We start from the raw sequence: 14386 nt of genomic DNA, 5'->3' as shown, positions 1-14386 counted from the left end.
ATGGTTATTCCACATTTATATGCCTACAGAAGTGATGACCATAAGCCCAGCAACCATCTGACACTGCACCATGTTATCACAATATTATTGACTATATTCCCTATGCTGTACATTACACGCCCATGACTTATTTGTTTGTCTGTTTTTTTCATTTTTTTAAAATTGGGGAATGTTGGGGGACAGTGTGTTTCTCCAGGGCCCATCAGTTCCAAGTCATTGTCCTTCAATCTAGTGGAGGGCGCAGCTCAGCTCCAAGTTCAGTTGCCGTTTTCAATCTTTAGTTGCAGGGGGTGCAGCCCACCGTCCCATGGGGGAATTGAACTGGCAACCTTGTTGTTGAGAGCTCGTGCTCTAACCAACTGAGGTATCAGGCTGCACCCCCCTCGCAGCTCAGCGGCAGCTGGTTGTCTTCAATTTAATTGTGGAGGGAGCAGCTCACTAGCCCATGTGGGAATTGAACTGGCAACCCTGTTGTTCAAAGCTTGTGCTCTAACCAACTGAGCCATCCGGCCGCTATGTAAGCAACTTTTAAGCCGACGCTTTATGAGCTCCCATTACTTGGTTCCACTATTACTTTTTCCTTCTGCTGTAAAAGTGGCATGTTCTAGATAGGGACTGCTCTGGATCCCTTATCCAGAGATTTTGGGATTTACTGATATTTTTTGTTAGTTTATTATTATTTTTTTTACCACAACATAACATTGTAAATGCTAACACACCAGGACATTTGGGAAAACCTCTTAACAAGTTGAGCAGAACTTGCTACTGAGTCTTTTTTCAGGGTCCAGAGAATTGTCTCTCCATTTTCATCTGTCATGAGAGTTTTATTTAGGATTCCAGAATATCTAAAAATGAGGCATGTCTCAGTTATTTCTTTTTAATTAATAGGAGGAATTATAAAAGACCATAAACCATTGGAATCACTGTACCACCACAAGTGAGAACAAAATATTTTATTTCTCTCAATAAAACTATAGTTTACAATAGTATTTACTAAATAAATTATATACTTTCTTTTACAAGCAATAAACTAAATCACAAATATTTCAAAGACAATGTATGTACACGACATAAAGCCTTTTATAAATAGCATTGCCTTTCTCATTTCACTAGTAAACAGTGAAAATATCTTTATAGAAGCTAGTTATCTATAAAGTATATGCAGACCTATTATACTGATCTTTATATGAAACCAATTTAAACTTTTAATGACATGGACTATGATTATAATTTTGCAAAACAGTAGAATTTGTACTTTATTTACCATTTTGCACGATGGATTCTAAAAAAAATAAGCAGATTACATATGTTGCTTATGTATAATCACTGGAGGCATGCAAAATGAAACAATGCAAGTGTCAATAGGAAAATAGCACTTTCAAGTCCAAAAAGTGATTGGCAACGGTATAGAAAGCAGCTTAAATATAGTTCATGCAGTTCTTCACAGTTCAGCAAGCAACAGCAAATGACAGAATAGTGTGGTATTTTTCACATCACATCTGCTGATCAGCCGATGGACGAAGGCTCCCCTGACATCTCGCAAACTCCTAAATCCCTTTGATTAGTACTTGGTGTGTCGTGGGGCTCAGCCAAGTTCTTTTGGGTAATTCCGGAGTGGAGGAACTTCTCTACCACGAATTGTTCATGTCTCATCCGTCTGCTCACGCAGCCACCACTTTCACTTACTGAGGGAAAAAGAAAGAAACCAGCTGTCACACTTGGTTTTGGCATTGATTTATAACTGCGCCTCATGAGTAGGAACACAAGTGCATTATTTCTCCCCATGACTTGTTCCTGGGAGATATGCTGGTGGAAGTGGGAGTGCCTTAGGCTGGGATTCCGCTGCAATGATAGCGTACACTTCTCTGGTGGATTCCCAACATGGTAATTATACCAAGGTTTGTCACGTCCCTGCTAAATCACAGCACTGGTAGGGACTCAATCCTGGCTAAGACATACTCCTGCCCTCCCAGTGCACAGGGCTTTGCGGATGTGCTGTGGTACGTCGGGCCCCAAGCCAGTTGGAACAACGTGAACATGGTCTTGGACTCATGGGTGCTGTGTTCATTTCCAAACACCACCCCTGTGGCCAAGGAGTAAAAATATGTCCAGTATATAGTGAATCCAAAACGAGAACCATTGAAGGTCAGAGGCAGCTAATTCAACCTGGGATAGTTATACTAAGAGACATATGGGGAAGCAGTACCGTGCTCAGTCTTTAGAGACAGACACAGTGGGTTAAATCTACTGACTTCCTAAGTATTACAGCTATAGGGCATTCTGCAAGTTACTTAGCCTTCTTGGTATCTTATTTATTTGTAAAACAGGGGTAAGAAACACCACTTTATAGGGTAGTTGTAAGGAGTAAACTTTTCTATGGAGAAATATAGTGTGTGTGCACACATATACACACAGATACAATACACAAAAATTATATACATGTCATTTAGCACAGTGCCTGGCATATGCTAATGCTCCCAAAATGGTAGTTAAGAAGGTTGGAGCTGGATCACGGGGATTGTGTGGCCCAACACCTTCATCTGGAGGCTGAAAAGGCTTGAGGAAAAAGTTTGACATGACTCTGAAAATTATTAGGAAAGAAACTATATCAAATAAAGAGGATGCTATTTAAAAAATGAGTATTTTATCATGCAATTTGAGCCTGTTGTTAGTTGTAATTTTTACTAGCTTGCCACTTTAATAGATCATTCCCTCTTACTAACTTGTTACTAACGGTTACTCAGACATCAGCTTGCAGGAACCGCTTGAGTGTTTGGTGTTGGAAGCTATAGCAGCAGGCGAATGGAAAGTTGCCTACATCCTCAGGACAGATGTCCCTAAGGTGGACTTTCTTTAGGTTCAATTGTATCCCTTTGATGTGCTCACATGATGTTTATCAATCAGTGACATAAAAACCCCACAGAAAATGGTAAGGTCCTACTAATTAGATTTGAGTCCTGGTTTCTTAAAACCACAAAGTAAAAGTAGGTAGGTGATAGTTCAGCTGGAGTTCTGGGTCCGGTTTCTAATGCCAAACCCTCAGAGGGACATTGTCCAATCTGAGTCATGCCTGAGAAGATCCACCAGTGAAGGGCTCCAACTCCAGGACCCCATGGAAATGGCTGCACACGTGGGCTTTTTGGTCTAGAAAATAGGAGATGAAGAGATGGAGCATAATAGTTGTCTCTGAGTATCTGAAGGCTAGCCACGGGAAAGAGGGGTTAGGTACCAGTTTGGTCCCAGGACACACGGATGACAGTGTGACAATGTCATCAACAACAGTGGCACAGATGGTCATGATCCTTGGGGTAGGGGCTGGGCTATCAGAATGTGGTAAAGTTTTGCTCTGCCCCATCCCCGCCATCAAGCATCCTGATACTCAGACCCATGGCCTCCCCCAGCACATGGGCCCAATTTGCCATCGGTTGAGACCCAATCGGTGAGACTAAATGGCTCCAAGACCAGAACTGGGACAAATGCGTGGAAGCTAGTTTTGCTTTATCTTGGAAGTGCTTTCCAATCAGAGTAAAGAAACGAGTGGTCACTGAAGAGGGGCAGTTGCTGTCCCTGGGGGTGAGGCTGAGGCTGACGGGCTTCTGGGTAGAGCTGAGGCAGGAAGCTGTATGTCCTACACCTGGTACCCAAAGGCATTTGACTGGTCAATGGAGAGGTCGAGCAGTTATGGCTGCGCTGTGGCAGATTATCACAAAGTTCCATGTCAACCACAGATTCTATTAAATACTGTTTGTACAGTTTTTTTGTATTTTACATTTATTTTTTACTTAAGTATAGCTAATATGCGTTTTATATTTCAGGTGTACAATATAGTGATTTGACATTTTTATACCTTACAATGTGATCACCCCGTTAATTCTAGTAATCATCTGTCACCATGTCAACTTATCACAGTATTATCAACTATATTGATTACAATTCTCCTTCATCTTTTTACCCATCTTCCTCCTCTCTGGTAACTATCCTTTCGGTCTCTGTTTCTATGAGTCTGTTGTTCATTTGCTTTGTTTTCTTAGATCCTACATATAAGTGAAATCATACTTTATTTGTGTTTCTCTGACTTATTTCACTTAGCACAATATCCTCCAGGTTTATTCATGTTGTCGCAAATGGCAAGATTTCATTCTTTTTTATTGCTGAATAATATTTGATTGTGTGTGTGTGTGTGTGTGTGTGTGTGTGTGTGTGTGTGTGTACTGCATCTTCTTTATCCATTAAGTTATTGATGGACACTTAGGTTGCTTCCATATCTTGGCTATTACTAGTAATGCTACAGTGAACAGAGGTGCATACATCTTTTCAAATTGGTATTTGTTTTCTTTGGATAAATACCAAGAAGTGGAATTGCTGGATTGTACGGCAGCCCAATTGTTAATTTTTTGAGGAATCTCCATACTGTTTTCCACAATTATTGCACTAATCTACAATCCCACCAGCAGTGCATGAGGGTTCTTTTTTCTCCACATCCTTGCCAACACTTATTTGTTGATTTATTGATGGTGGCCATTCTGAGAGGTGTGAGGTGATATCTCATTGTGGTTTCAATTTGCATTTCTCTCATGATTAGTGATATTGAGCATCTTTTCTTATGTCTGTTGGCCATCTGTATGTCATTTATGGAGAAATGTCTGTTCAGGTCCTCTGCCTATGTTTTAATTGGATTTTTTTTTGGTGTTAAGTTATATGAGTTCCTTATATATTTTGGATATTAACCCCTATCAGACGTATCATTTGTGAATTATTTTCTCTCATTTCATTTTGTTGATGGTTTCCTTTGCTGTGCAAAAACTTTTTAGTTTGATGTAATCCCACTTGTTTATTTTCTTTTGTCTCCCATGTCGAGGAGACATATCTAAAAAAATAGAGCAATCTCAAGGAGTTTCCTGCCTATGTTTTCTTCTAGGAGCTTTATAGTTTCAGGTATAATATTTAAGTCTTTAATCCATTTTGAGTTTACACTTGTATATGTTGTAAAAAAGTGTTCCAATTTTATTTTTTTTGCATGTATCTGTCCAGTGTTCCCACCACTTACCCCACTGTATATCCTTGCCTCCTTTGTTGTAGATTAATTGACCGTATAAGCGAAGATTTATTTCTGGGCTCTCTCTATATGTTTTTATGCCAGTACCACACTGTTTTGATTAACCTTCAAGGTTGATGTTCTTTTAAAACTGCAACTACCTCAGGATTCAGCCCCAGGATGCCATGGAAGCAGGATCTTTCCCTGTCTGGTGTTCAAGCACCTTCTCATTTTGGTTTCAAGTTGAAATTCTTTGCCAAAATACTCTGGAGTAAAGCATTTTTCTCCAGGCCTTATTTCCTTTTCTTATTCCAAGCCCGTTTCCACCAGCAATTCCTGACTTCTGTTTTCCCCACCCAGCCTTCTCTGTTTTCTATTTTCTATGTTTCGTATTCTTTGGGCCGATGTTCCTCCTGCCGCCATGAGGACACAGCAACTCGTCCTGCCGCACCACTCATTTCAGTGTAAACTCACACACACATAAAGCCTTCACAATGCCTCATGCTGCCTCTGGAGTCCCCTCCATCTCTGGGTCACTAGACAGCCCTGTGTTTGAAATTCAGGAATTTCTGAGAAAGCAGCTCTGGGAAGTCTTTTCTTTTTCCATTTACCTAAGGCTCTATATTTACATTTTATCATATTCCTGTCTACCTCAGCTTGGGGGTTACTTCACAAGGCCCAATCACTTGGGGATAGACTAGAGTGGGGAGTTTCTCTTTGGTCAACAGCAGCAGGAATCCAAAGCTCACCATTTTCTTAGGAGGTAAAATGACTACACATGTTAGTGCTACAGAAATCAGGACACAGGGTACAAATGGAGTCAGATGGCACTGCTATGGGATTTTATAGATGGAGGGAACTTAGAGAAGCCTGGGTCCAAATGTCCTACCTTTGTACTTAAAAAAAAAACACAAAAAAACTTAGATTCAATCAGAGGGGAAATTATTTCCCGAAGGCCAGGGCTGCAGGCCTTTAACTAACAAGCCTTGAGGCAGAAGGGGGAACTTGGAATGTCCTTGATAGGTGTATACAATTGGGATGAAAACTACCATATTGTGACCCATCTGGGAGAGTGCTGTCGTCTGAGGTGTTGGCAGCACGTGGAGCACCAAGCCTCCTGCCAGCCTCCAAATGCCCTAGCAAAGCGTTCCATACCAACCAGCAGCTAGATGACTGAGAAGACGAGAACAGACCCAAGAAAAAAGCTGGCACTCACCGTGGACGTCTTATGGGATGGATTTAGGATTATGGCCTGTCCTTTCAAAACCGTTAGTGCAGCGGCAATATTTTAGCGCCGTTCCCTGCCTGATTAACTTGTTTCCTGAAGACCCAAGGGATGCCTCAGGGCACCAAGGATTTATATGGGCTGACAATTCTACAGCAGACTTTCCAGCATGCGAGTGATTTCTGCTAATTGTAAATCCAAATGGTTACCTTATTACCTAATATATCACATAGCTCTGGGGCCATAACCGAATTCACTCCGACTCCTGCCTCTGCCACATTAGGAAACTGTGCTGGGGAGGAATATGGGCCTGGTCTCATTCACCCGGGAGCAGCACCTTTGGACGAGGCCACTGGCTTCTCTCGTTCATACGTAGTAGCAGGAAAGCATAAGATGCCAGCGGGCCCCGGCCATGGTCTCAAGGGTAGGAACTAGAAGTTCAAGCCCCACCAAGCCTTTTCCTCTCAGCACTTCTAGCAATTATAGGTTGAGTTGTCTCCCCCAAATTCATATGTTGGAGTCCTAACCCCCAGTATCTCCGAATGTGACACTGTTTGGAGATAGAGCCTTTACAGAGGTAGGCAAGTTAAAGTGAGGCCCTAATCCATTATGACTGATGTCCTTATAGAAAGAGGAAATTTGGACACAGAGACACACATGGAGGGAAAACAAATGTGAAGACACTGGGAGAAGATGGCCATCTATAAGCCAATGAGAACAGCCTGGAACAGATCCTTCCCTCACAGCCTCCGAAGGAGCCCACCCTGCTGACACCTTGATCTTGGATTTCTGGCCTCCAGACCTGGGAGATCATAAATTTCTACTGTTTAATCCACCTATTTTGTGGGACTTTGTTATGGCAGCCCTAGGAAACAAATACAGTAGCCATTACTGAAATGTAGAAAGTTTCTTAAAAATTAAGACTCTGTATTTGAATTTTCTTATACTCAATCCTATCCCCTATAGTGGATTACTTCAAAAGCTACAGTCACCTAGGAGTTGAGTGGCTCTAAGGGATGACCTGCCAAAGATTTAAAGTGAAGAAAAGGCTTTTTCCACCTCTTGTTTATCGATACTTTGTTAAAGTTGCTGCCTAAGGGGTAGAAAGAAGCACTTTCTGTGTTGAATCCCCAAACTCCCAGGGAGCCCTTTCAAAGAGGCTCAAGTGGAACTGGCCGTGATGGATGAGAAGGGCACACCTGAATCTGAGAGAAGATCGGCCCCTTCAGTTTTGTGCCTGACTGTAACTGCAGCCTTTAGTCCAGCGTGGAAGGTGGTAGACGCTGGGCCTGTCAGAGGGAGTTTCCTTTGACGTTTGAAGGATGTGCTGAATGTCCCCGCACAGCTCTGAGAGGCTACAGTGAAGGACCTGGAGTGGAAACAGTCCATTGAGCGGCACACTCACTCCTGATTAGCTTTCAATTCAAGGGCTTCAATCTCGTATCCGCCTTGGTCAGAGGTGCCTTCCTACCAGTAGATGGAAGTGGGGCGTGCAGGAAGCAGGAAGACAATCATCAGCCCAGTTCAGAAACTTGAATGTGGTAGGAGCCTCCTACGCACTTCAGAATCAGGTGCATTTTTTTCCTCTAATGTAAAGCAAAACTAACTGGCCAACCATCTTAGGAGGGGACCCCGGGGAGTGACACAGCTCTCACTTACATCTAGCACAGAAGAATTACAGGATGCTCAGCGCTGGAGAACCCTGTCAACCTGCTCAGTGCATCTCAGCCCTGGATGTGTGGAGAGCTTTTAAAAATACCAATGCTCTGGTCCACCTCAGGGATTGCATTTCTAACACAAAATATGTCCCCAACCGGTGACTGTATCTGCTAAAAGGTTCATTTACCTGATGAACTGTAAAAGGTTCATTTACCTGACACCTTTTTGTGAGGATCCAAAATAATTTGGAAACATCTACCCAACTTCATAGGGACTTAGCCGGGGAGATGAAAAGCGAATGGACAAATGGGGCCACGCCTGGTAAGGAGTAGTCCCAGGCCTCCTGAGGAAGGCAGTGTAGTTGATTCAACAGTGTCCCCCAAAACTTCATGTCTACCTGGAACCTTGGAATGGGACCTTATTACAGATATAATTACATCTACAAGTTCAGACGAGGTCACATGGGGTTAAGGTGGCCCCTCAATCCGATGACTGGTGTCCTCATGAGAAGAAGAGAGGACACGCAGAGGCAGAGTCACAGGAAGAAGGCCACAAGAACATGGAGGCAGAGATTAGAGTGTTGCAAGTCAAAGAACACCAAGGAGCAGGTGGAGCCACCAGAAGCTAGAAGAGGCGAGGAAGGATCCTCTCTTAGAGCCTTCAGAGGGAACATGACCCTGACGTCTCGGCTCCACAACAATGAGAAAACAAATTTCTGTTGTCTAAGCCACCCAGGCGGTAGTTCTTTGTTACAGCAACCCTAGCAAACAAACACAGCGGAGACAAACCAAAGGGCAGCTAAGCCCTCAGATCCTTACTCCCGAGTCCTCCTCATGCCGGTCATCACTCCCCGGAAGCCTTATATTTTATTAAGTGCAGTACTTGAGGCATTCTCCCTTCTACCACGTTTTCCCATTGCGCCTCAGATGCCAGGCGACCAAAGTGTATGAACGATGACAGCCCTGTGCTCTAGGCCCACGGCACGATTGAAATGTGCTTTCCCTAAAATTCTCATTTGTTCCTAACCTGGTTCATTTTGCGTTTGTTTCCTGCAGGCTCAGGGCTTGGTAGACCCCAAGTTCACACCGTTAGAGACTGTTCTTCCTCAAACGCTCTTTTCCCAAGAGTTGGAAAGACTCAGGAGACTAGAAAACACTGGCTTCCCATGACAAGGTAGGAAACAGAAACTAGAAAGAGAAGCAAAAGGGAGCGTCTGGAGGCAGTGGGCAAGGGGGGAGAGGCCAGTGTGAGGTAAGGGATGGAAAATGACGGGGCTGCCTGTGGAGCACCTGGATGTGATAAGACTCAGGCCAGCTGCACAGCACAACTGGCCTTGGAGAAGGCGGGGATCAAGCTGGCCTGTGAGGCCACAATTCACTGTAAAGCTGGGCAAAACAAAAAAGTACTTAGCCTCGCAGGCTGTTGTTCAATTGCTAACTCTGGGACTAATTTAACTGATAAACCAGAATGCCTTTATAATTCCAACTCCAGTTCCGTAAGCTCACCCTTAAACAATAGTTTAATGCTGTGGTTTTTTTTTTTAAAGAAAATTTTATGGGTGCCCTGCTAATGCAGACGGACAGGTTGCCTCATTAATTTGAAGCGTGCATCTCTCATTTCAGTGCGGGCATCACTTCTAGGTGCTGTGGGGCTCAGGCAGCGGGATTCATTTTTTTCAGCTCTTCCATATGTCTTAGAAATATTATTCAGCCAATGACTAAATGGGGCCAAGCATTTCTGGAGATTAAAAACCAAAGGGCCCCGTTTTGCCCTTTCTGAAATCTCATTTCTCAACAAGTGGTCCTGTGGTGGAAGGAAGAGGCATTTTGGTTAAATGCCTGACGAGCCAAAGGTAGGGTTTTCCTCTTCTCTTCCTGTTTTGCTCTCACTAAAATCTACCAAAATCCTGAGCAGCATCAATGGTGGGAAATCTAGGTCTCTGCCGAGAATAGAATTGCCACTGTTTCAAATAAACACCCCTTGCAGCAGCCAATACTGGCTCAGACAAGGAGTGATTAAAGGGATCCGATACTTCACATATTAAGTCATTAACTTCAATGCCAATGGAAGCAAATCCAGAAATGCAGTCTCTCTTGCCAAAACGTGCCGCTGAATTTTCTAAGACCCCTGTGACCTAATTTACAATGTTTTTCTTCTTTTTCTCAGGCATAATAGCATGATAAGCTGTTAATTCAAACATTTTCTATTCTCTGCCACCCTTCGTGCTATGATCAAAGAGTACTATTAACCACCCTAAAGACACATTCAATAACCACGCTGTCGAACAAGTGCACATCAGAGCACTAATTCCCAATCCTGGCTCGGCTCAGAAATCGCTTAACTGTTTCTTCTCCTTTGCCCACAGCTACTTTTGCATTGCAAACAGCCATTTTGCAGAGGCACATATCTGGATGAAAGTACCTATCATCGAGAGCATGTTAATACGGAAAATGTAGAAAGAAAGGGCATATCCTCGGGACTGAAAAATAGAGGCAAGAAAGTCACTGTTGTGTGGCAGCCATCTTTCAAATTTCTATAATTTTAAGAAAGCAATCCCCTATCTCCCACTTATCCATCCATCCACGCTAGTCACCCATGACATTTTTCAACTAACAAGTTGTTCCTCTTCCCATTAACACCAAATTGCATTCTACATCAGGCAAGGAAGCTGTCTTAGGAACATTTCAGCTGTTATTTCAAACAGCTACTGTGACAGCGTCAGTGCCTTGGAATATCAGGGACTATTCAAACAGTGGAATCTAGCTCTCTTATGAAGGCTGTGTGATTGCCTATTTTAAATCAATAGAGTCTGCTCATCTCTGTATTCTTTGAAATACCCTAATCTATGTCATCAATTCAAAATTCAATGGAAAACACATTTTTTTTGGTCACTGAAAATCATCTTCTAAAAACACCTCCCTTGATTTGAATATTTGCAAATGATTCAGATAGCCTGGAACTCTAGAGCATGAAGGTGAATGGCCTTTTCAAAGCAGTGCAGGCTAGCTAGGAACATGGAGCCTGACCTAAATGTTTTAATAAGGACTATGGAACAATTAGCTTCCTGTTAAGGTAGTCTACATTTTTAATTTCATATCAAATCACAGAAAAAAAGCAGGATAGCTGGCCTAATTTACATGCACATAATGTGGTTGGATCCTTAAAAAGGAAACTTCAGGTGTTATATGGTGTGCATAAACCATCTGGGTTTAAATCGTATACTTTTAACGGGATATAAACAGTATTGTCCACTAGTATACAACTAATAGCACCTGGGGATTAGATTACAACTACCAATAGAGAAATGCTATATCTGAAAGGAGGAGAAACATTACAGGAGAAATCTATGATTGGTTCACAACACTGAACATGATAAAGCCTCCAACTGGCCTTCAGGTAAAGATGACTATGATTAAGAGGATTCTAATTAGGTCAAGAGGAGGGAGAGTCAAAGATGTAGGCAAGATTGGTTTTCCCTTCTCGTGCTTTTCTTTTCCATTCACTCTTTCATAATGTTGAGGCAAATGAAAATAGTGAAGGGAGGGCAATGAGCTATATCCTTTCAGATCTGGATGACCATGTAAAATAAAAAATAAAAATCATCCTGGAATTACAAGTTAATGGTGCAGAACTTTCTAGATGTATTGCCATAAAATGTGACTTTAACTACTGTGAAGGTTTATAGTAGAATATGTGATGAAACAGCGAAATTTGGAGAAATAACGTTAGCTACTCTGGAAAAACCTTATTTCTGCAATTTCTTGTAATTTAGAATAAGTCATAGCTGGTCAAAGCTAGAAGGGGTCTTAGAGATGAATTAATGATCCATTTTATAGATGAGAAAACTGAGGTCCCAAAAGAGTTTATTCAAGGTCAATGACTAATGAGCAGCAGAGACAGGCATAGAATCCAGATGCCTATTTCTCTCTAATTCATATCCCATTTGGTTCTGTAACGTGAAGAGACTAAGTATTAAGACAACTGTGGGGGGATGGGTACCATTTCTGGGGACCCATGAGGTCTAACTATTTTCCTATCAATACCAAGATGCTATTTGCCTTTTTATTCTTATTTCCTCTCATGGGTGTCCAGTGGAGTACAGTGACGTGCCATATCGCAATAGACTAATGTAGAAACATATGAGAATCCAGTTTCTAGTAAGTCAGACATTAGGGGTTGCAAAAATCTAACATAATGCCTCTCTTCTCACTCAATTTAATTTTGTCCTGGAAAATATAATTATTTTCATAAAAACTTATTTAAATTAACATTTGATAGTTATTATTTTGAATGAATTAATATTTAACATATTTCTTGTTTTAATATTTAAAAATATGAACTCATACAGAAAAGCTCTTTGGGATCCTCAGTAATTTTTAAGAGTATAAGGGGGTCCTGAGATCAAAAGGTTTAAGAATGATTGTACTAGAACTACCGTGTTTCCCCGAAAATAAGACCTAACCGGAAAATAAGCCCTAGCATCATTTTTCAGGATGACATCCCCTGAACATAAGCCCTAATGTGTCTTTTGGAGCAAAACTTAATATAAGACCCGGTCTTATTTTCGGGGAAACATGATACAAAAAACCCCCACAAAACCCAGAAATAATGATGAAAGTGGAGTTTTATAGAAACTTCTCTCAACATAAACCCCTCTCATTCCTTTCCTTCTTCCTTTTTGGATCTATCTCTCACCTTCATAAGGAGCATGATTCCTATGAGATGGATGTGAGACTTGTTCCAAGCATCAGGAACAACCACAGAGATAGGGTGTGGCATGGTTTCAAGTTTAGGTAGGAGCTGGATTCGAATTTTGGCTCTGCCATTTACCAGCTCTAAGAACTGCCAGTTCAACTTCAGTTTCCTTAGATGTGTGGATGGAGACAAATGTAATACCTACCTTCATGACGGAGCTAGTGTAAGAAAAGGACTGAGACAGTGCTTGGCACATTGTATGTGCTTAGTTTGACCATTATTAGTGTTCAAAATCCTATGTTCTTCCGGGGAGGCCAGATGGCTCAGTTGGTTAGAGCGCGGGCTCTCAACAACAAGGTTGCCAGTTCAATTCCCGCTGTGCCCCCTGCAACTAAAGATTGAAAACGGCGACTGGACTTGGACAAGCTGACTTGTGCCCTCCACAACTAGACTGAAGGACAACGACTTGGAGCTGATGGGCCCTGGAGAAACACATTGTTCCCCAATATTCCCCAATTAAAAAAAAAAATCCTGTGCTCTTCCAACAATACCAAACTGTTTCCCTGACACCATCCTTGAACTTCCACATTCTATATTGAAATTTAAAAAGAATCAATGTTTATTAACACAAATTTGTCTCTGTAACCTTTTTCCTCTATATTTTTCATGCCCCGTTACCTTATTGTGAAACTTTGAATAAGTTATTTAAGGTCTCTGGGTCTAATTTGCATATTGCAAAGGCCGGATGATTCTTAATCCAGGTAGCATAGCTCAGCAATGGAGGCTCTGCACTGGTCTCCATTGGTTTGAATGCCAGTTCTCATTGATCACTGGCTGCATAACTGGCGGCAAACTGGATAATCTCCATGTGCCTTGATTTCCTGATTTGTAATTGGAGCTAGTAACCACATCTGCCTCATAGAGTTGTTGTGAGGATAAATGAATTAGTATATATAAAGTATACTATTTAGGACAGTGCCAGACATGTAGGAAACACTCAAAAAATGTTTCCCAGCTTATTGTTATTAGCTACAAAACAAGATTACACTGATCAGTTTTTCTCCAATCTTGGTGAGAAAAATTTCTACTGTCTTGTTACTCTATCCATAGCCTGACTGCCCTCTCCCTTTTCCTTTCCTTTCTTCAATGTTTCTGAACCACAACAAAAGCTGTGGAGACTGCTGGAACGCTGGTCAGGGGACCACACCAACCTGCCATCTCTCTCAGTTCTAAACTCCCATAACTCCTTTTTGTCTAATTGGTCCGCAAGTGCTCTCGAGACAACCAATGATTATCACTGTGGCTTTTCCTTATGGCTTCTGAGGCAAGTGTTATTATCCTTTTCTGAAATGCTTTGCGTTTCAATATCAAAGAAATAAAAAAGCAATAAAATTAGACACTAACAAAACCAAATAGCAGTGATCTCATAAACTAAACTGATAGTAGCAAGGAACAACCAGAATGACTAATAAGACAACAAACTTTTCTACCAAAGGAATAAGGGATAAAGGATGAGGAATCGGCACCAGCAACGCCATTTAACCACCTCACGTGCCACTCAGGGGTAGCACGTGCCCCTGGTAGGTGCAAAGCTGGTTTTTATGAAGCTACACACAAGTGGCATGAACCCTCAGCTCATGAAGGTGAGATTTCACTTATTTCACTTGGTCTTTCATTTCGGCTTTCCTGATTTCTACTTTCAGATGAAATTTACCATGAAACCAAAAAAAAATACTGTATATATTTTTCCCTATTTAATTCCCTATCTTCTT

The 14386-nt window shown here is 41.8% G+C and overlaps 1 protein-coding gene across 1 annotated transcript in view; it reads right to left on the bottom strand.

Moving 5' to 3' along the window:
• Nucleotides 1-938: 938 nt before the first annotated feature.
• The window catches only part of PIP5K1B (phosphatidylinositol-4-phosphate 5-kinase type 1 beta), a 282047-nt gene continuing 268599 nt past the window's right edge, over nucleotides 939-14386 (bottom strand). Inside the window, 1 exon segment of the mRNA XM_033123070.1 lies at nucleotides 939-1685. Within this exon segment, the coding sequence (XP_032978961.1) occupies nucleotides 1683-1685 (3 nt within the window). The 3' untranslated portion in view covers nucleotides 939-1682.

This window comes from Rhinolophus ferrumequinum, chromosome 12 (assembly GCF_004115265.2).
Source record: "Rhinolophus ferrumequinum isolate MPI-CBG mRhiFer1 chromosome 12, mRhiFer1_v1.p, whole genome shotgun sequence".
Classification (NCBI taxonomy): Eukaryota; Metazoa; Chordata; class Mammalia; order Chiroptera; family Rhinolophidae; genus Rhinolophus; species Rhinolophus ferrumequinum.
Note: the sequence above shows the minus strand (reverse complement) of the source record. Positions and strands in the feature narration are given on the sequence as shown.